The 17,806-nt window shown below is 36.8% G+C and overlaps 1 protein-coding gene across 2 annotated transcripts in view; it reads left to right on the top strand.

Annotated features, from left to right (window-relative positions):
• LOC138696778 (juvenile hormone esterase-like) overlaps positions 1 to 17,806 on the top strand; it is a 100,339-nt gene that overhangs the window by 43,070 nt on the left and 39,463 nt on the right. For both annotated transcript variants that reach the window (XM_069822176.1, XM_069822175.1), the window contains one exon: positions 11,714 to 11,846. In XM_069822176.1, the coding sequence (XP_069678277.1) occupies positions 11,714 to 11,846 (133 nt within the window). The remainder of the gene's footprint in view (positions 1 to 11,713; positions 11,847 to 17,806) is intronic.

The following is a 17,806-nucleotide window of genomic DNA, read 5'->3' as shown; positions in this document are numbered from 1 at the left end:
GCGATTCAAATATTCTAATGTGCAAATTGTGTAATAAGAGATTTTTGTGGGAGAAAAGAGATGTATTAGAAAAAAAAACACATAAAATGTAATCAACACGTACCCGCAAAGGAAAACTCTCTTTCAAAAACAACTGAAGAACAACGTGGGGTTAAACGGCAGACAGCAATTTCAGAGCTCGAAAACAAAGCAAAGAATACTCGTGAAGAAAAAAAAAAAGAATTTATCGAAGACACGGTGAAGATTACTTTACGAGCCAACATTCCAATGAATAAACTGTATCATTCAGCCCTGCGAGAATATTTGAAAAAGTAAGTACTGCATTAAAATAAAAATTAACTCAGGATTTGAAAATCTCTTAAATGTTAAGGTTCTATTATTTTGTTTACAATTTCTACATAGATATTTTATTTTTTTACTTCAATTTTTATTGTACCTGATTTCCTGAATGTACTTCACTCCCACCCGTCCTCCACACAGAACAAAGGCCGCATAAACAGTCAAAGTCGTCTTACGGTCATAGTAAACAGTATTGAGTGAGTGAGTATAGTACATTCCAGAAATATGGTCGCATTTTGCAGTGAAGAAAGAACATTCATTATTGAATCATATTTTCCCACAGATAATGTGTGTACGTTTGATTACGTCGCATTCCGATTTCTCTCACCCGTTTCTGCTGTAAAGGCAAGTAGCTGGGCTGTCTTAGCTCTTTTCTGAAAACATTGGCTGTTAGGAATTGGATGGCTATGTAATATTATACAACTGTTTAAAATAATGTAAATAAAAGTCCTCGTTAAGAAATTGTGTCGTGAGTTCCCATTTTCTATGACTTTGCGACATAATCACTTGGACGGACAGTAGATACCATGTCTGAGTAAATTTATCTGTGCACATCGGGCAGAAGTGAAGATTAAATTTATAGTACGTAAGGTACTGTGTTATAGAGTAAGCATAGAATTATTTCAGCGGGCGCAGGATTATGGCTCCCCATCTCGCCTGATTTGAGTGGTTTGCATATTTTCTTTTGGAGTTACTATAAAACAGTTGTTTGTTGAACAGCCTACAACAATAGCAGAAATTAAGAATTACATTCAAGAAACAATACATTCAATTTCAGAAGATGTGCTTAAAAACGTTTTCGATAATATGTACAAAAGAACTGAAGCCTTTATCGAAATGAACTGGCAGTATTTTCAACAATTTGTTAAAATGTCCATATTTTTATTATTTTTCAACAGTAATCTCACTAGAGGTTTTGATTTATCTAGAGAAAATCAAAACTCGAGTGGGATTTAATTGACTATTACACGATTAGAATAAATTATATAAAGATTAGAAGTAACGAAGTACTCCACTACAATAAAATATTAATTGACTTACGAAAATACAACTGTCTTCAAATGTATTATTGTACCATCTCAACATTACAAACATTACGCTAGATGCATGCTAGATGGCAGTACTGAGTTATGATTACTAACAATGCCTTCTCGTCGAGAAGTTCTCGATTTATAATATCACGATGGTAGTGTTACTAGTCAAGAAGGCTTTGTTGATTCAGTTTCATTTTTATTAAAACAGTTGCATTCCACTTCAATTATCCGAATCCCAGTAATCAACGTCACTTGACAGATGATTTTCCAATAAATCTTAATATTAAACAATCTCTGATACGTGACTATCCATAATATCATATAGCAGAAGCTATAACATAACCTAAATAATATACACAAGTGTTAGAAAAGTTTTAATTAACGACGATGACATAAAAAATAAACATGAATAGGGGAGAGTCGGGTAGTATCGGACATCGGCTAATATCGGACAGTGAGTTTCTTTCATCTACCACACGATGATAGTACCTGATTGACATGGTTACGTTTCTGTGATGTCGCATAGAGAAACGTAACCTTGTCATTCAGGTACTACCATATGGTTGTAGATGAAAGAAACGCACTGTCCGATACTACCCGATATCCGATACTACCCGACTCTCCCCTAATTTTAAAAGGAATAATTATTGAATGTAAAATTTTCAAATTTGAATGTGGTTGGTGGTTCAATTGATGTTATATTGGACGTGTGCGTAATAGAAGTGGAACTCGTTGATGTAGGCCTACATGGTGCATTCAACTTATTCAGGATTTCCGAATGGTGCTCTTCATTTATTTGTAAATCGGATTTCAGAAGATGCATAGGTATGATCAGTGATTTTTATTAATTCTTGTTCTTGAATACCAATGCGAGTCATATTTGAAACTGCTGTGGATCGACTGGAGTGGTTTGTAATTTTCTATTTTTTTTTTTGACGCCCAGACCAGCGCAGTTTCAAATGTTGGCAAACAAAGAAACAAATGCTAGGGACGCGATAAAATTAAACAAATACTAGGGACGCGATAAAATTAAACAAATGCTAGGGACGCGATAAAATTGTGCGATAAGCAGCCATGATTGGTTGAAATACGTCCTTTCGTACCGTTTTATTGGTCAAAAGTAGTATGACGTAGTAAGAGTGTAATAGTCAATTTAAATGCACTGTCCATATTATATGCTAATGTGCTGTAGACAGTATACTATACTCTGCATCATGAATACGTCCGCCTGTGTAGTTCAGTTAGTTAGTAAAAACACTTATTGTTGATATTGTACTTATTTTGATTAATTGAAAATAATCAAACTTAAAATCGTAAAAGTTCCTAGCTTACGTAAATGGATGCACTACTTTTCTTCCCTCCTGTACTTAGTAAAATAATTTGTTTGTGACATCAAACTCCGGTCGTGGAAGGAGGTAACAAACAGGTATAGCCAGGTTAATATCAGAAATGTTAGTAAAAATAAAATGATGCCCCGGTATATTTACGACTAGGATTGTTTTTACATATGTTACAGCCCTGTTTGTTTTATAGATATACAAAAATGTGTGTATTTTCATACTTCTAAATAAAACTAATTCCATTATTTCTATCTTTAAAGGTATGTGCCAGACTCGGGTGATCTACTTATGTGTTAAAGTTTGAGAAATGAGTGTATTCTTCGATGTCGAACGGTTATACAAGGAAATGATTTTATTTTTACTTCAAATTTTATTGTAGCTGAGTTATTTATTGTACTTCACTCCCACCCCTTTTACTAGTGAACTTCCACCCATCTTCCGCACAGAACCAAGGCCGCATATGCAAAGTCGTCTTACGGTCACAGTAAACAGTACTGAGTGCAGTACGTCCCAGAAATATGGTCGCGTTTTCCAGTGAAAAGAGCATTCATTATTTAATAGTACATTATGCAACGAGCCTATAATGATAGTAATTAAGACGCAAGTATGGATGTTTATGAAACGAGCGCAAGCGAGTTTCATAATATTCATACGAGCGTCTTAATTACCGTTATAGGCAAGTTTCATACGACTTTTTATGCTCGACCATATTTCTAACTTGAAATTATTCAGATGTATACATTTTATTTGTATCTGACAAGATCGGAAGTGACCTTGTTCTAGGTCGTGAATTGTGAGATGTGCGCAGACGCGAAAGTATTGATTTTTTCCGAGGAACAATAATGTCATTGATCTTGATGTAATCCCGTTAAACTTGATATAACCTTGATTATTGAATTCGACATTGAAAAACGAGATGACAAATTGAATTTATTTGAATATTATTTACAATTAACGCTAATTATTATAGTAACAGGACATAACCTACTGCGACAGTATTGGATTTCCAGCCTCCGTGACTTTTCGCTAATTCTCTTTCGATTGCATATCCGAGAATAATCGGTTTTATAACGGTACAAAGCTGACTTGTCATTGGCTGAACACCTGTAAGCTGAGTTGTCATTGGATGAACACCTGTACTTTAATGAGTAGGTGTACTTTAATGATATGCATTAAAGGACTGCTACCAGGTGTATAATTACTACATTTCGGCATAGTCGAGTATAAACATATTTTCGAACAGGTACTGTGCGTCCTATTGATTACGTCATATCCCGATTTTCCTCACCCGCTTCTGCTGGGCTGTCCTAGTCCTGTTTTGAAAATATTTTCTCTTAGGAATTTGACGTCTATGTAATATTATACAACTGTTTAAAATAACTTAAATAAAAGGGCCTCGTTAAGTAATTAACTGTCACGTCATTTCCCCCTTTCTACGACCATGCGACATAACCACTTGGACGGACAGTAGATAGCATGTCTGAGTAAATTTATCTGTGCGGATCGGGCAGAAGTGAAGACTGAATTTACAGTACGTAAGGTACTCTGTTATAAAGTACAGAATTATTACAACATGAGTTACTGGTACGAAGAACGAAACCGGAAATTGGAATTAGGTACAATAGGCTATATTGCGATAATATGCACAAAAGAACTGAAGCCTCTATCGAAATGAACACCCACCATTTTCAACAATTTGCTTAAATATCCAGATTTTGATTATTTTAAGATTTTAATGCACTCTCTATAATGTATGCTAATGTGGTACAAGACAGTATAATATACACTGCATAATGAATACGTCTGCATGAATAGCTCAGTTCGTGAGTAAAAACACGTGTTGTTAATACTGTATTGTCCAGGAACATCATTTTATTTTTACTTCAATTGTTATTGTACCTGAGTTTTTTAATGTACTTCACTCCCACCCTCTCTACTAGTGAACTTCCAACCGTCCTCCACACAGAACCAAGCGTATACAGTCAAAGTCGCCTTAAACACAAACAGTACTGAGTGAGTATAGTACGTTCCAGAAATATGTTCGCCTTAACCAGTGACGAAAGAGCTTTCAATATTGAATCATATTTTCGCACAGGTACTGCCCGTTATAGAGTGTTAGTTGGGAGGCCGTCGGGAAAAAGACCTTTGGGGAGGCCGAGACGTAGATGGGAAGATAATATTAAAATGGATTTGAGGGAGGTATGATATGATGGTAGAGACTGGATTAATCTTGCTCAGGATAGGGACCAATGGCGGGCTTATGTGAGGGCGGCAATGAACCTTCGGGTTCCTTGAAAGCCAATAAGTAAGTAAGTAAGTAAGTAACTGTCCGTTTGCCTACGTCGCGTCCCTATTTCCTCCACCTGCTTCTGTTTGCCCCTCTGTAAAAGCAGGGCTGTCTTAACTCTTTTCTGAAAACATTAATTTCTGTTAGGAATTGGACGTTTACGCAATATTATACAACTGTTTAAAATAACTTAAATAAAAGGACCTCGTTAAGTAGGTAATTAACTGTCACGTGATTTCCCCCCTTTCTATGATCCTGCGGCATAACCACTTGGACGGACAGTAGATAGTATGTCTGAGTAATTTTATCTGTGCAGGTCGGGCAGAAGTGAAGATTGAATTTACAGTACGTAAGGTACTCTTTTATAGAGTAGGTACAGAATTATTTCAACATGAGTTACTAGTACGAAGGACGAAACTGGCAAATACAATTAGATGTAATAGTCCATAGTGCGATAATACGCACAAAAGAACTGAAGCCTGTATCGAAATGAACTGCCACCATTTTCAAAAATGTGTTTAAATATCCATATTATGATTATTTTTCAATTTAACTTCATTCTCTATATTGTACGCTAATGTGCTGTAACAATATAATATACACTGCATAATTAATACGTCCGAATGGATAACTCAGTTCGTGAGTAAAAACACTTATTCTTAATACAGTACTGCATTTTGATTAAATAAAAACCTAATGAAAATTATCGAACTCAAAATTGCGATATTTCCTAGTTTACGTAAATGGACAAACTACTTTTCTTCCCTCCTATACCTAGTAAAGTGATGTGTGCGTTTTACGCCAGTATCATCGAACTCCAGTTGTGGAAGGGGGTAGCGAAAACGGTGTTTCCGGTTCTCTAAAGGTATAGACAGGTTAATATTAAAAATGTTAGTAAAATAAAATGATGTCCCTGTACTATCTGTAGCAGAGCTATTATTAGTGTCTTGAAAGATTACAACATTGAGTTCGACAACGCCCTGGGTTTGGTTTCAGATTCAGCTCCATACATGACAACATGTTTTCGGGCCTCAAGAACATTATCGGATATCATTTGTTACATTTTCAAAATTTTGCGCACAAAGTAAACTGGATAGGAGATGTCATTTTTAAATATATGTCAGAATTGAATACCTCTGTGTCCAAGCTTAAACTTGTCTTTTTGCATTCTAGAAAAATGGAAAGTATGTATTTAAATTATCTTCGGGAAAAGTGGCCAGATCCAGCTCCTGCTCTATTTCTTAGCCCAGTTACAACACGCTAGGATTCATGGTTTCAAAGCGTAATATCTTTAGATAAATACTTCTTGGCTTTGAAAGACTTCTTCCTATCACTTGACGAAAAAATATTAAATAGAAATTTCTCCTTCATTGCAGATATTTAGAGAGATGAAATTAGTTCTATGACAGTAGAGATTCAAAGTAAAGTTGTCTATAAATTGTGGGATGAACTTAATTAATTAAATTTAGGGTTAGACAGATACGCTACTGGGTGGTTATCATTTGACACATACGAAATCTTAATGCGTGTCTCTAATGAAAAAGCCAAGAGAACAGTTACCGAAAAGTTTATTGTATGTATGAAAAGTTGTCCAGCAAAACTGTCTAATCCAGGCATGGGGATTAAGAGAAGAACGCGCTTTTTATTTTATTAACCTACACCACTTCCCAATAGAGCGATGCGTTTACTTCCTTCTTTGAACTTCGGTTTATACACAAGACGGCACCAGTGGCGGAACGCGATCTGATTATAACTATTTGGATCTATTATTATTCAAATCAATGAGGTACTGCAAAACTACACATAAATATATTATACTTCATTAAATGTAACCAAAATAGTTCCCTTTTATTACATAAGACTGGAAGATTGGATGAAAGAGAAATGTAAAGAAGTAGAGGATCTAGAGAGCAAAGGAAGATACAGGGTTGCCTTTCAGTGGAGGTTACTTGCTGTTAGTCTGTCATTCAGAATTGTGTACAATGGAGCATTGTAAGGAGCTCAGTTCCGATTTAAAGAAAGTTATTGTTCGTCTGGCTCTGAAAGGCTATTCCTATAGAAAAATAGATAAAGCAGTGCATAAAACATATTCTACAGAACAATACATTGTAGAAAAATTTCGAAGTATTTAATTTATTTAACTAGCTAGCTAGCTAGCGAGTACAAATTAAAATTATAAAATAACAATGTTTCTAGCCACTACCGTAAGAGACAGGCTCGTGTACGGTGTGGTCTTAGCCAAAAATATAACTTAACTTAAAATTTACAAGGACAGTTTACTAAGTACAGTAAGTAACTCAATTCAAACCAATAAATAACACACAAGAAAGAAAAAAAAAAGGAAGAGAAAAAGAGAGAAAAAACATATTTAATGTAAATTGAAAATCAGACAGAAGCCAGTAATATTCAATAAATCATGAATATAGTCGACAGAAATAAAAGGTAAAATAATAATAATAATAATAATAATAATAATAATAATAATAATAATAATAAAAGCCGTAAATCCCCAGTGGGGCAAGGCCTCCTGCTTGGGCAGGGGGGGCTCGAGACTTGACCATCAGAAGAGTCGACCTGATGGTCTATTTACATTCCTAGTTTTATTGTCCACAATTACACTAGCACTGGTTGTTCCTGCCGCTCAAAGTGGGTTGACTGCGTCCTTCCACCGTGTTCTTTGGCGTCCTATTCTGGTCCACAGTCCTCCTAGCTACAACTTGAACTCGTCCCCCCATCTGGTTTGAGACGATCCTCGTATAGGATAAGGAGGTTGTCATTAGATTAGTATTTCGTGTTAATCTTCTTATATGGATAGGAAGCGCGGACGTGTAAGGAAGTTTCAGAATGTGAGGCGGAAGTAACAGGTGGACAGGAAGGCCGAAGGGACGCTACGCGGACAGGAAACATGTGTCCAGGCGTGGAGTTGACTGATGAGGGAATGTATGGACTTTGCCTGCGGGTGGTCAATAAGATGACGCCAAGCCAGGTTCCAAAAGAGATGATCTGGTATATGTCAGAGAATTGTCAGGACGCCGGAAGTAAGGGGATATTCTAGTTAACGAATAATTTTTGAAGAACGCGTCTTAAGTGACGTAAGTGTAATCATGGCCAATCAGGATTCTTAATAGAGACACGTGATATATAGACAGGAGGGTGAAATTGTATGTTTGGTGGTTGAAAGTAGAGGATAGATTTGGCAGATAGACAGAAGGCAGATAGACAGTGTTCGGAGAGGTCGCACTCCACATATTCTCGGCAAACCTAACTCGGAAGTATAACAATTTACGGACTTAGAATTTTTTTAGTGGGTGTAGTAAGAAGTCGTGTGTTGCATTATTATTATAAGTCTGAATTCTTTTCTCTCATCACGTTATCAACTGTCCGTTATATTACTGGTGTTTTATAGTACAAAATATATAATTACGTGAACTCAGAAATTAGTCTACCAACTTGTAGGAAGTGAGAGCAGTGAATTATACACTTGGACGCGCATTTCTGCTAATCTGAGACGAACACTTAATAATAATAATAAACGTTCTCATAGTTCTTACCAACAACTTCTGGTGTGCGCCTACATCATTTCAATCTACGATCACGTCTCCCAAACCCCATGTCCCGACCGTTTCTGCAGCTGACCTGGGACCTCATCCTCTACCGGAGTAATCTCGAGGAGGCTGGCGCCCAAATTAATCAGTGTACGTAGTTAATTATTGACATCAAAGTGCCATCCTTGAGATACTTTCCATACACGACGGAGCTGGCAGCCGAGGGCAAGGAAAGGCGTCGTGGGCAACAACGACGACGACAGACGACCGACGCAGATTTTGGCGCCCCAACGACCAACGTGGTGCTACCGCCGCAGATATGGCAACCCCAACGACGACCGACCGCTTCAGGTTCTCGGTCGTCTACGGTTTCTCCAGCCAATTCTTGGACCGCACAGTGTCGCCGTGTGTGCCCATCTGGTAGGCTGCATCCGCACCACGTGTCCTCCCCAGCGCCATTTCGTCTTATTAGCGAGTGTGACCAAGTCCTCTATGCCGCTTCTTCGCCGTACTTCTTCGTTTCTGATTCTGTCCTTCAGGCTTATTCGAGTATTTTCCTTTCCATTCTTCTTTGATATCTTCCTAATTTTAATGCCTGTTTCTTTGTGAGTGACCAGGATTGCGCCCCAAAGTTGTCAAAAATCCAAGAATAAATGTCCCATAAATTCGAGTCAAGACTCAATAATCTTCAAACACGAAGATCAGTAATCAAACTATCCGGCGTGTGTTGTGGAAAAATGATTACCATGACAGAAGACACGAAAGAGGCCGTACATTAGTGAGACAAATCAAGCTCGAAGATTGGACTTCGATAAAGAACATTTTGGCAAGGATCAGGCATTTTGGAACCGAGTGATTTGGTCGGATGAGATGGAGATAAATCTTCATGGTTCCGATGGCATTCATAGGATATGGAGAAAGCCCAACACAGATAACAACAGAAACAACACATTACCTATAGTGAAACACGGAAGTGGATGTATACTATTGTGAGGATATATGTCTGCAAATAGTGAGGGGAATATTGATTTCAAAGATGGGATTATGGATAAGTATGTGCACAATAGCATCTTAAGGTCAAATGTTAGGCAGAGTGTACAAAAAATGGGGATGCCACTTGTATATATGTTCCAACAAGACAATGACGGTAAACATACTGCTCAAATCAGTAAGGATTGGCTCATATGAAACATAACCCAACAACTGTGAACACCTCCTCAATTACTAGGCTTAAACCCCATAGAACATTTGTTGGAAATTTTGAAAAGGAGTGTAAGAAAGCAGGAGTGTACAACCATACAGAATTTCTAACGTGTAGTGAGAGAAAAATGGGCTAAAATCAAACTGCAACGGTGTAAACATTTGGTAAAATGAATGAGAAGGAGATGCCAAGCAGTAATAAATTCGAAATGCTACAAGATATTAATTGTTTATCAAAAGTGTAAATAATCAAAGTCTACAAAGAAGACTGTTACATAGAAATTGGATATGCTTTTATTTATTTTGTTTTGTTTAATGTATTCAGAAGTTTATATTTTCCTTTTTGGCTTTAATATATTTCAAAGTCCATGAGTAATAGTTTTCTCATTTGAAAAAAATTAAAGTATATATTTTTATACGATAAATTAGCGTTTTATTTGGAAAATAGAACTGTATGAACAACATCGTTATATACTGTTTGTATATATATATATATATATATATATATATATATATATATATATATATATATATATATGCAATAGAGGGGGGAAAAGAAAGAATTGTACGCATATCAAAAAGCAATTCAATGATACTTTTGTCATGTTCATAATGTAGGAGGTGAATGAATATTCATAAAACAACTAAAAATAACACTGATTCATGTCTATGAACGAGAAAAGTTTAGCAAAGGCAATTCGTTTTAATTGTCTAAAGTTGAGTTTCCGAGATTTCCCAAAAGCCTAACAACAAGTTTAATTAAAAATATAATTATGTAAAAAGGAAAACCCGGGCAACGTAGGTGCTTTCAGCTAGTAATGAATGAATGAACGAATGAATGAATAAATAAATAAATAAATAAATAGATAAATAGATAGACAGACAGACAGACAGACAGACAGACAGACAGACAGACAGACAGACAGACAGACAGACAGACAGACAGACAGACAGACAGACAGACAGACAGACAGACAGACAGACAGATAGATAGATAGATAGATAGATAGATAGATAGATAGATAGATAGATAGATAGATAGATAGATAGATAGATAGATAGATAGATAGATAGATAGATAGATAGATAGAATCTCAAACGCTCCAGCAATATCCATAATATTTGCGCCATTTTCAAGTATTTACTTTGTCTTTCTCTTTCGCAAGTCATATTTCACAAACAATATTTCGAAATGTATTTTTCTTCTGTTCATGTCACGTAATATCTAAGTAATATCCTAAGAATTTATTTCACCTTTATTCTTTTTACTTGATTATTTGACAACGCTGTATCAACTACTAGATTATTTAGAGTCGATGGCATTGGTGATAGCGAGAAGGTATTTGGCGTGATGAGGCCGAGGATTGTCCATAGATTACCTGACATTCGTCTTACGGTTGGGGAAAATCTCGGGAAAACTCAACCAAGTAATCAACCCAAGCGAGAATTGAACCTGCGCAACTCCGGAACGACAGGCAAGCGACTCAGCCGATTGAGCTACGCCGGTGGCTCCCCTTCGTTAAGGATATTTTTGACATTCTTACAATCAGTGCTTTTCTTTCTGGAGGAACTCGCCAGATAGACTCTGCGGCACATTTCTGTTGTATTTTTCATCATGGAACCGAGAAATGTATTACTAATAAATTATGTTTTAACATAATTTTTCTTCGAACTCGCTTAGGCCTTGAAAGTCTTGAAGTTGGACGAAAATGAGGTTAGAAACAGAAAAAAAAAAAAATCCCGCACTCTGGACAGTAATCATCTCTACGTCTGCTATAATATATTCTACATAGAGTTTCACCTTTTCCTCCAGAACAAAAGCACTGGTTACAATATTAATATTGAAAGAAACAATAACAAATCTATTAAACATATCATTTAACAGAACTATGGTTATGTAAGTTTATGTAGTATTACTTCATCGCCAAACTCTGTGGCTTAAAACGAAACATAAAATATCAATTTCAGGCGCTGCCCACGCTGATGAGTTGGCATACCTTTACAACTCTACATTCTCGAACAAGACATTTCTACCAGGGACCCCAGAGATGGATGTTTCAAGGAGAATAGTAAGGCTATGGGCTAACTTTGTTAAAACCGGGTGAGCATGTTTTTAAACTCTTCCATTCGTTTAAGATAATTTCCGATGAGGACAAGGTGAAGCAAATACGAAGGCTGAAGTTGTCTATTCTGGCGCCTCCCTGGTCTAGTGCCTACAGCGTTTGACTTATAATCCTGTGGGCCCGGGTTCGATCCCCGGCGTATTCCCGACTTACAACCTGTGTTGGGCAAGCCCGTCGACCAAGTAAGCCCAGGTAACACAGGGATTTCTTCGGGAGCTCCGGTTCCCTGTGGCATTCCTACAACTGACTTTATACGGTTAATGACGTTAAGTATCCGCCTTCATTTTAAAAAAAGAAGTCTATTCATGTCTGTTTATGACACACAAGGTTCAAATTTTAAAATTCAAGTTCTGTTTCTTTGTGCCTCACAAGGCCTGGAATTAAGGCTCACATTACGAAACTGCCAAAATCTACGCAATGGCCATGGAATTCCTACGTTACTGATTTTCGCCTTTCTTCCTAGACCCTCTCTTCTCATAATTCTCCCACCTCACACCTCATCCTTCAACCTCTTTCGTTTATTTACTCCATTTTACTCCCCTTTGGGCATTTGCCTTAACTTTACATTTTTCCTTCATTTTCACTTTTCACACTTGTACGATTTTTCTTCTTCCATTTCTTCTCCTTTATCTGTCTCTACCTGCCTCCTCCTCTTCATAACCTACTTCCCCTTTCACACGTTTTCTTATTTTCCTTCGTCTCATCGTTCTCTTCTCTTCCTTCTACTCTGTCTTCTTCTCTCCATAAGCTATTTTTCTTTTCCTCCTTTTGCTGTAAATTCGCTACGGCTAATTTATATTTATATTTCATCATTTTGTTTTCTTCCTTCTCCCAATCTGCAACTAGTTTCATCTCATCGTAGTCTTGAAGATTTATTCTGTAAATACGTCGGCCATAATGAGCTACACAAACTAGTTAGTTACTAAGAGTTGTAAACACCCACAGCTACGTAAACTACATATACCCCGTTTCTGGAATCTGCAGAGTATAGGAGACGAAACAAGTCCTTTGCGCAAGTGTGAGTGGAAGAGGACAGTCCAACGACCGCTCTGGTGGGAAGGCATTACTTAAAACGCGCGAACCACTGCAGAAAGGGGATAATTTTTATTTGGACTAAAATGCAGTTTAAGATGCCCATAGCGGCCGCAAGCCGACGCAACCCGCAATACACTCCCTCGCTAATAGGTGCGCCCATCCGCTCACCCAAATGCACCCATTTACTCTACAGATTCCAGAAACGGAGTTTAGTTATCAATGTATTTGTTAAAACTTAGCTAAATAAAGGAATAACACTAAATCAAGAATGTCAGCAAACCAGGCAACAACCGAGATCTTTAAAATTCAGCCCAATATAATGAACTCCATTCTTAATTACAGAAAACCGACGCCCGAGGCAGACCCGTTGCTGCAGAACATCAAGTGGCGTCCACTGACACAGAGGAAGTTTCCCTACCTTAACATCGACATCAATCTCACGCTGAAGCGCAACCTGCTGAACAACACCATGAACTTCTGGGATCAGTTGACCAGAAACTACACGACGCACTCCTTGTGCGGATAATCGGCCCTGACGTTGGAGTTGGTCGTGTGCAGTAATGTCAAGCCCAAATTTGATTATAATAGTATTGAGTAATTTCTGCGGGCATATTTAATTTATTTCGAAATAGGAATCAATATTTTAATGCTATAATATCCTCGTTCTTAAACCATTCAGAGCCATTTGACATAATTATTTATAAAATAGATGGTTAGATGTCTATAAATTTGTCTACATTTAATATGTTACAAAGTAGAAAGAATAAATCTGAATAATTAAACAATTTTTCAGCATTTTGCAACTGTGCAAGAACTAAATAAATCAATATTACATACTGAAGAGAATAACAAGGAAACAGTTCTTACATTGGACTCGTCACTGGTTACAATACAACACAACTAACTTTTACATATTTTCTGGAAATATATTACATCTTCTGTCAGTTTTGTACAACGAGAAACCTACGAAGCTCCATAAAGAGGAGATTTTTTGTAAATAGCAAAAGTGATGTTTGAAACACCATTAAAACATTAACTATTAACTCAATTGAGAAATTGCTGATTTCTCCTTAACTCCCCACCTCACCTTCCCCGGCTGAGACGAGTACACAGGAAGTAAGTATTGCTCAGTGACGGCTTATATAAGGCTTTTACGAACTTTCGGCTATCTCTGATCGTCTCATATCCATCATAGTTGCTACTGTGTGTTTGTTTATAAGACAGTGTAAGCGAAAATGACATGGGCAGCGGTTTCTGAGTTCCATTTAGCTTCCCGTTGTACCTAGGACTGATTTACAGGTATGTAAGTAGATACGGTAACACTGTAAGACTCAACTGAATCCGAAAGAGTGAGCAAAGGTGGAATATTTTTTTAGTAGGTTATTTTACGACGCTTTATCAACAGCTTAGGTTATTTAGCGTCTGAATGAGATGAAGGTGATAATGCCAGTGAAATGAGTCCGGGGTCCAGCACCGATAGTTACCCAGCATTTGCTCGTAATTGGTTGAGGGAAAACCCCGGAAAAACCTCAACCAGATAACTTGCCCCGACCGGGAATCGAACCCGGGCCACCTGGCTTCGCGGCTAGACATGCTAACCGTTACTTCACAGTTGTGGACTAGGTGGAATAAAAACGACTTATTTTGTTTTGGCTCCTCGAATTTATTGATTCGAAGAATTGAATTATTCTAAAGAGGAATTTGGAGATTTCACTTGCCGTCGAGAACTCCGGAGTATTAGCATATCAGCATATTAGTCTCCTAGAATTTCTTCCCAGACAACATATTGTAGTGCACAAGTTCCAGCTATCACTCCACTTGTCAAATTTATTTTAAAACATTTGTTTGGAATCTGGTATATTAAGTGGCCACGAAGACAACCAATATTGACATCTTTATTCTGAACTACGCTATAGAAAACATATCTTTATTACTGTAAAAGTAATAGCAGCTTACATCAGAGGGCCATGGGCATTATCGTTCTTGAGCGTTCATCACATAACATGAGCTATCTTTTTAGTGAGAACAGGTTTTGAACAATAATTTCGTTTGCTACGGTTTGGCGCACTCGAGTCGTTTATTGTATATTTCTGAGAAAAAATACTAGTCCATGCAGGGCCGTCTTAACAGCATCACAGGCCCGGGAAAAGCTATAAACTGGGCACTGCCTACACGACCACTCACTGGAATACAAATGTAAGTTATCTATAAAGTAAACTTATATTTATTTGTAATGTTAATTCAAATAAAATCAGTGCTCTGACATTAAAAAGAAAGTGGTGTATAAGAAATATAAATTGTGGGGGTTGCGAATAAAACCGGTCATTTCCAAAATAGTGTTTTTTTTTTTCAGGAAGTAGAAAAAAACTCTATCGAGCCTTCATTTTAGTCTAAAGTGGACGAGAATTTTATGTGTCGTGCATGTTACGTCCTTTGTTCTAATGGTGTCAATAATAATGATTTTAATCATTTTCTGTGTATTTTATAGACAAACATATTTTGGAAATGTCCGTACTGTTTGGAAATATGAGAGAAATGTTTGGAAATGGCCGATTTTGAATGGATTGGTAATTGCAACATATACATAATGTTGGAAATGTCCGTTTTTTGATAAAAAAAAGACAATGAGAATATTGGAATTAATATGACGTGGAATTATCAGGTTTTGATTGAAAATACTGATTTTATAATATGTTTATCATGAAAATGAACGAGTTAGAATAAAAACAGTAACATATTCAGAAAGATGCCTCTCTAAACATACCGAAACCGTAAAAAAAAAACTAGTTCTTTGTGTTTGGTGGAAATAACCAGTTTTGTTCGCAACCTCCACAATGAACAAACATTTTTGGGCAATGTGACATTGATATAACATTGAGCCTTGAACTTGGAAAGCAAAGATTTCAACATAAAATGCTACTTGGTTGGTAAATCATACTAATATGAAACAAGCACACTCTATAAAATTACCATTAATTATTTATTATTGATGAAGTGTTCAACACAAAGATCTGCGGAATTTCTTTGCAGATATTTCCTTTATAGTTAGCTTGAAATCAATAGTCTTCAGTATGTCATTTTCCATACACGTCAGTGAAACCCAGTTCAAATGTTGCTGCCACACAATGCTGCAAAGTTGATCATTTTTATAAGTTTCAGTCTTGAAAATCAACATTCTCCTGCACAGTTGAGTACCTCAGTAGAATAAGGTTGGATGTAACACTTGGACAACATGTTACATCCAACCTTTTTCCACGGAGGTACTCAGTTGATCACCAACATGCACATAAACATTGCGTGTAATTTCGAAACTGGAGAACACAGATGTCAAGTTGTCCGAAATTATTTTCCTATAGAATGCAGGGAGATTATCATAATCTTTTTATCATGAATGATGTCTTGCTTGAGATGCCCACATACATTTAAAAGGTCACCACAATCATTAGCCAAATGTTCACGCATTTTGTATAGCAAATAGGAACCAATTTCAATTCACTGAAGAAGGAAAACAGATTTGAATTCAATGAATAAGTTTCTGGACATTCTGTCAGTTCAGGAAATATAGAATGCACATCTGAAACTAATGTTTCCACCTTGAACTTTTAAATTTTACACAGTGTTCTGATCCGTCATTGTCTAGTAAGACGTGGATTTCACTTTTTCCCCGTTTTTGTTTCATATCTCTCTAATCTGAATGTGGAAACCTATTTGTGGCTTTCAATTCGTATTGATTAATTGTCTATAATTTCCTGAAGATAGATTTTTAGAGACATAAGAAGAGTCATGCCGACAAGTTTGTTCACGTTCTCTGACTGCAGGACCTTACTTGTTTTGTCCAAACTTTCAAGAATGTAATTCCAAAGAATTCTGAGGAAGATCATTTCCAGTTTCTCCATTTCCTTCTGCCACAGGCGCACCCGGAGCGTACACGTCGGGACCCGAAAAATGGTGAACTATGCCTGGTCAGCCCGAAGTCAGGGGATACCCTGATGGTGGTCCGCAGCGATTCTGACGTGCAAGTCGATCGTCAGAGCTGGGTATAGGAGCGAAAGACTAATCGAACCACAGTCACGAAGCTCAATACGTAGTAAATATGCATCTATAGATAGTTGCTGACCTCTAGGATCGCTAATATCGTCTCATTACAGACAATGCGAAATAGTACCGGCACAGTCTATTGTTCCTAGCACCCTCACAACTCAAGCTTCGTGACTGTATATACTAGACTGGGATCGAACCATCTAATAGCTGGTTCCCTCCTCCGAAGTTGTCCTTAGTTACAAATATGCACTCATCTTAATATACATTACAATAGCGTGCATGAAAATTTTGATAACAAGTATCCAAAACATTCTCAATCAAGGATATAAAAACTGAAAATGTTAAAAATGTCCCGTAATATCTGTACAGAAAGCAATGTATTCTAATGTACATAAAAATGAATTCACAACTAAATTATCGTACCACGTAGCAGAAATTAAGCCATTTACAGATGCGGAAATTGTTAAGCAGTGTCTTCTAGCTGTATGTGACTCTTTATTTTCTAAATTTTCAAATGCGAAATAGAGTACAAGTGAAATAAAACAACAAACCAACCAGCTTGTATTGACATGATTTTGCAGAAGAATAGCAGAGTCCGCTCTTCAACTTCAAAATATCTAGTGTTGTGGGATTTAATCGATTAATCTAATGGATTAATCGACCAATTTCTGTTGTTAGATTAATCGATCAAAATATTTAATCGAGTTGGTTAAAATTAATCAGTTGTAGTTAATATTAATTATTATTTTGTTAATACAAATTCATACTAAAAATTCCGACAATATTTCTCTGTTGGAAATTGCTTACTTAAAAGCACAATAGTAATGTTATTTTCTAACTGTAAACCAGATAGCGTAGGGAA

Source organism: Periplaneta americana, chromosome 3 (assembly GCF_040183065.1).
Source record: "Periplaneta americana isolate PAMFEO1 chromosome 3, P.americana_PAMFEO1_priV1, whole genome shotgun sequence".
Lineage (NCBI taxonomy): Eukaryota > Metazoa > Arthropoda > Insecta > Blattodea > Blattidae > Periplaneta > Periplaneta americana.
Note: the sequence above shows the minus strand (reverse complement) of the source record. Positions and strands in the feature narration are given on the sequence as shown.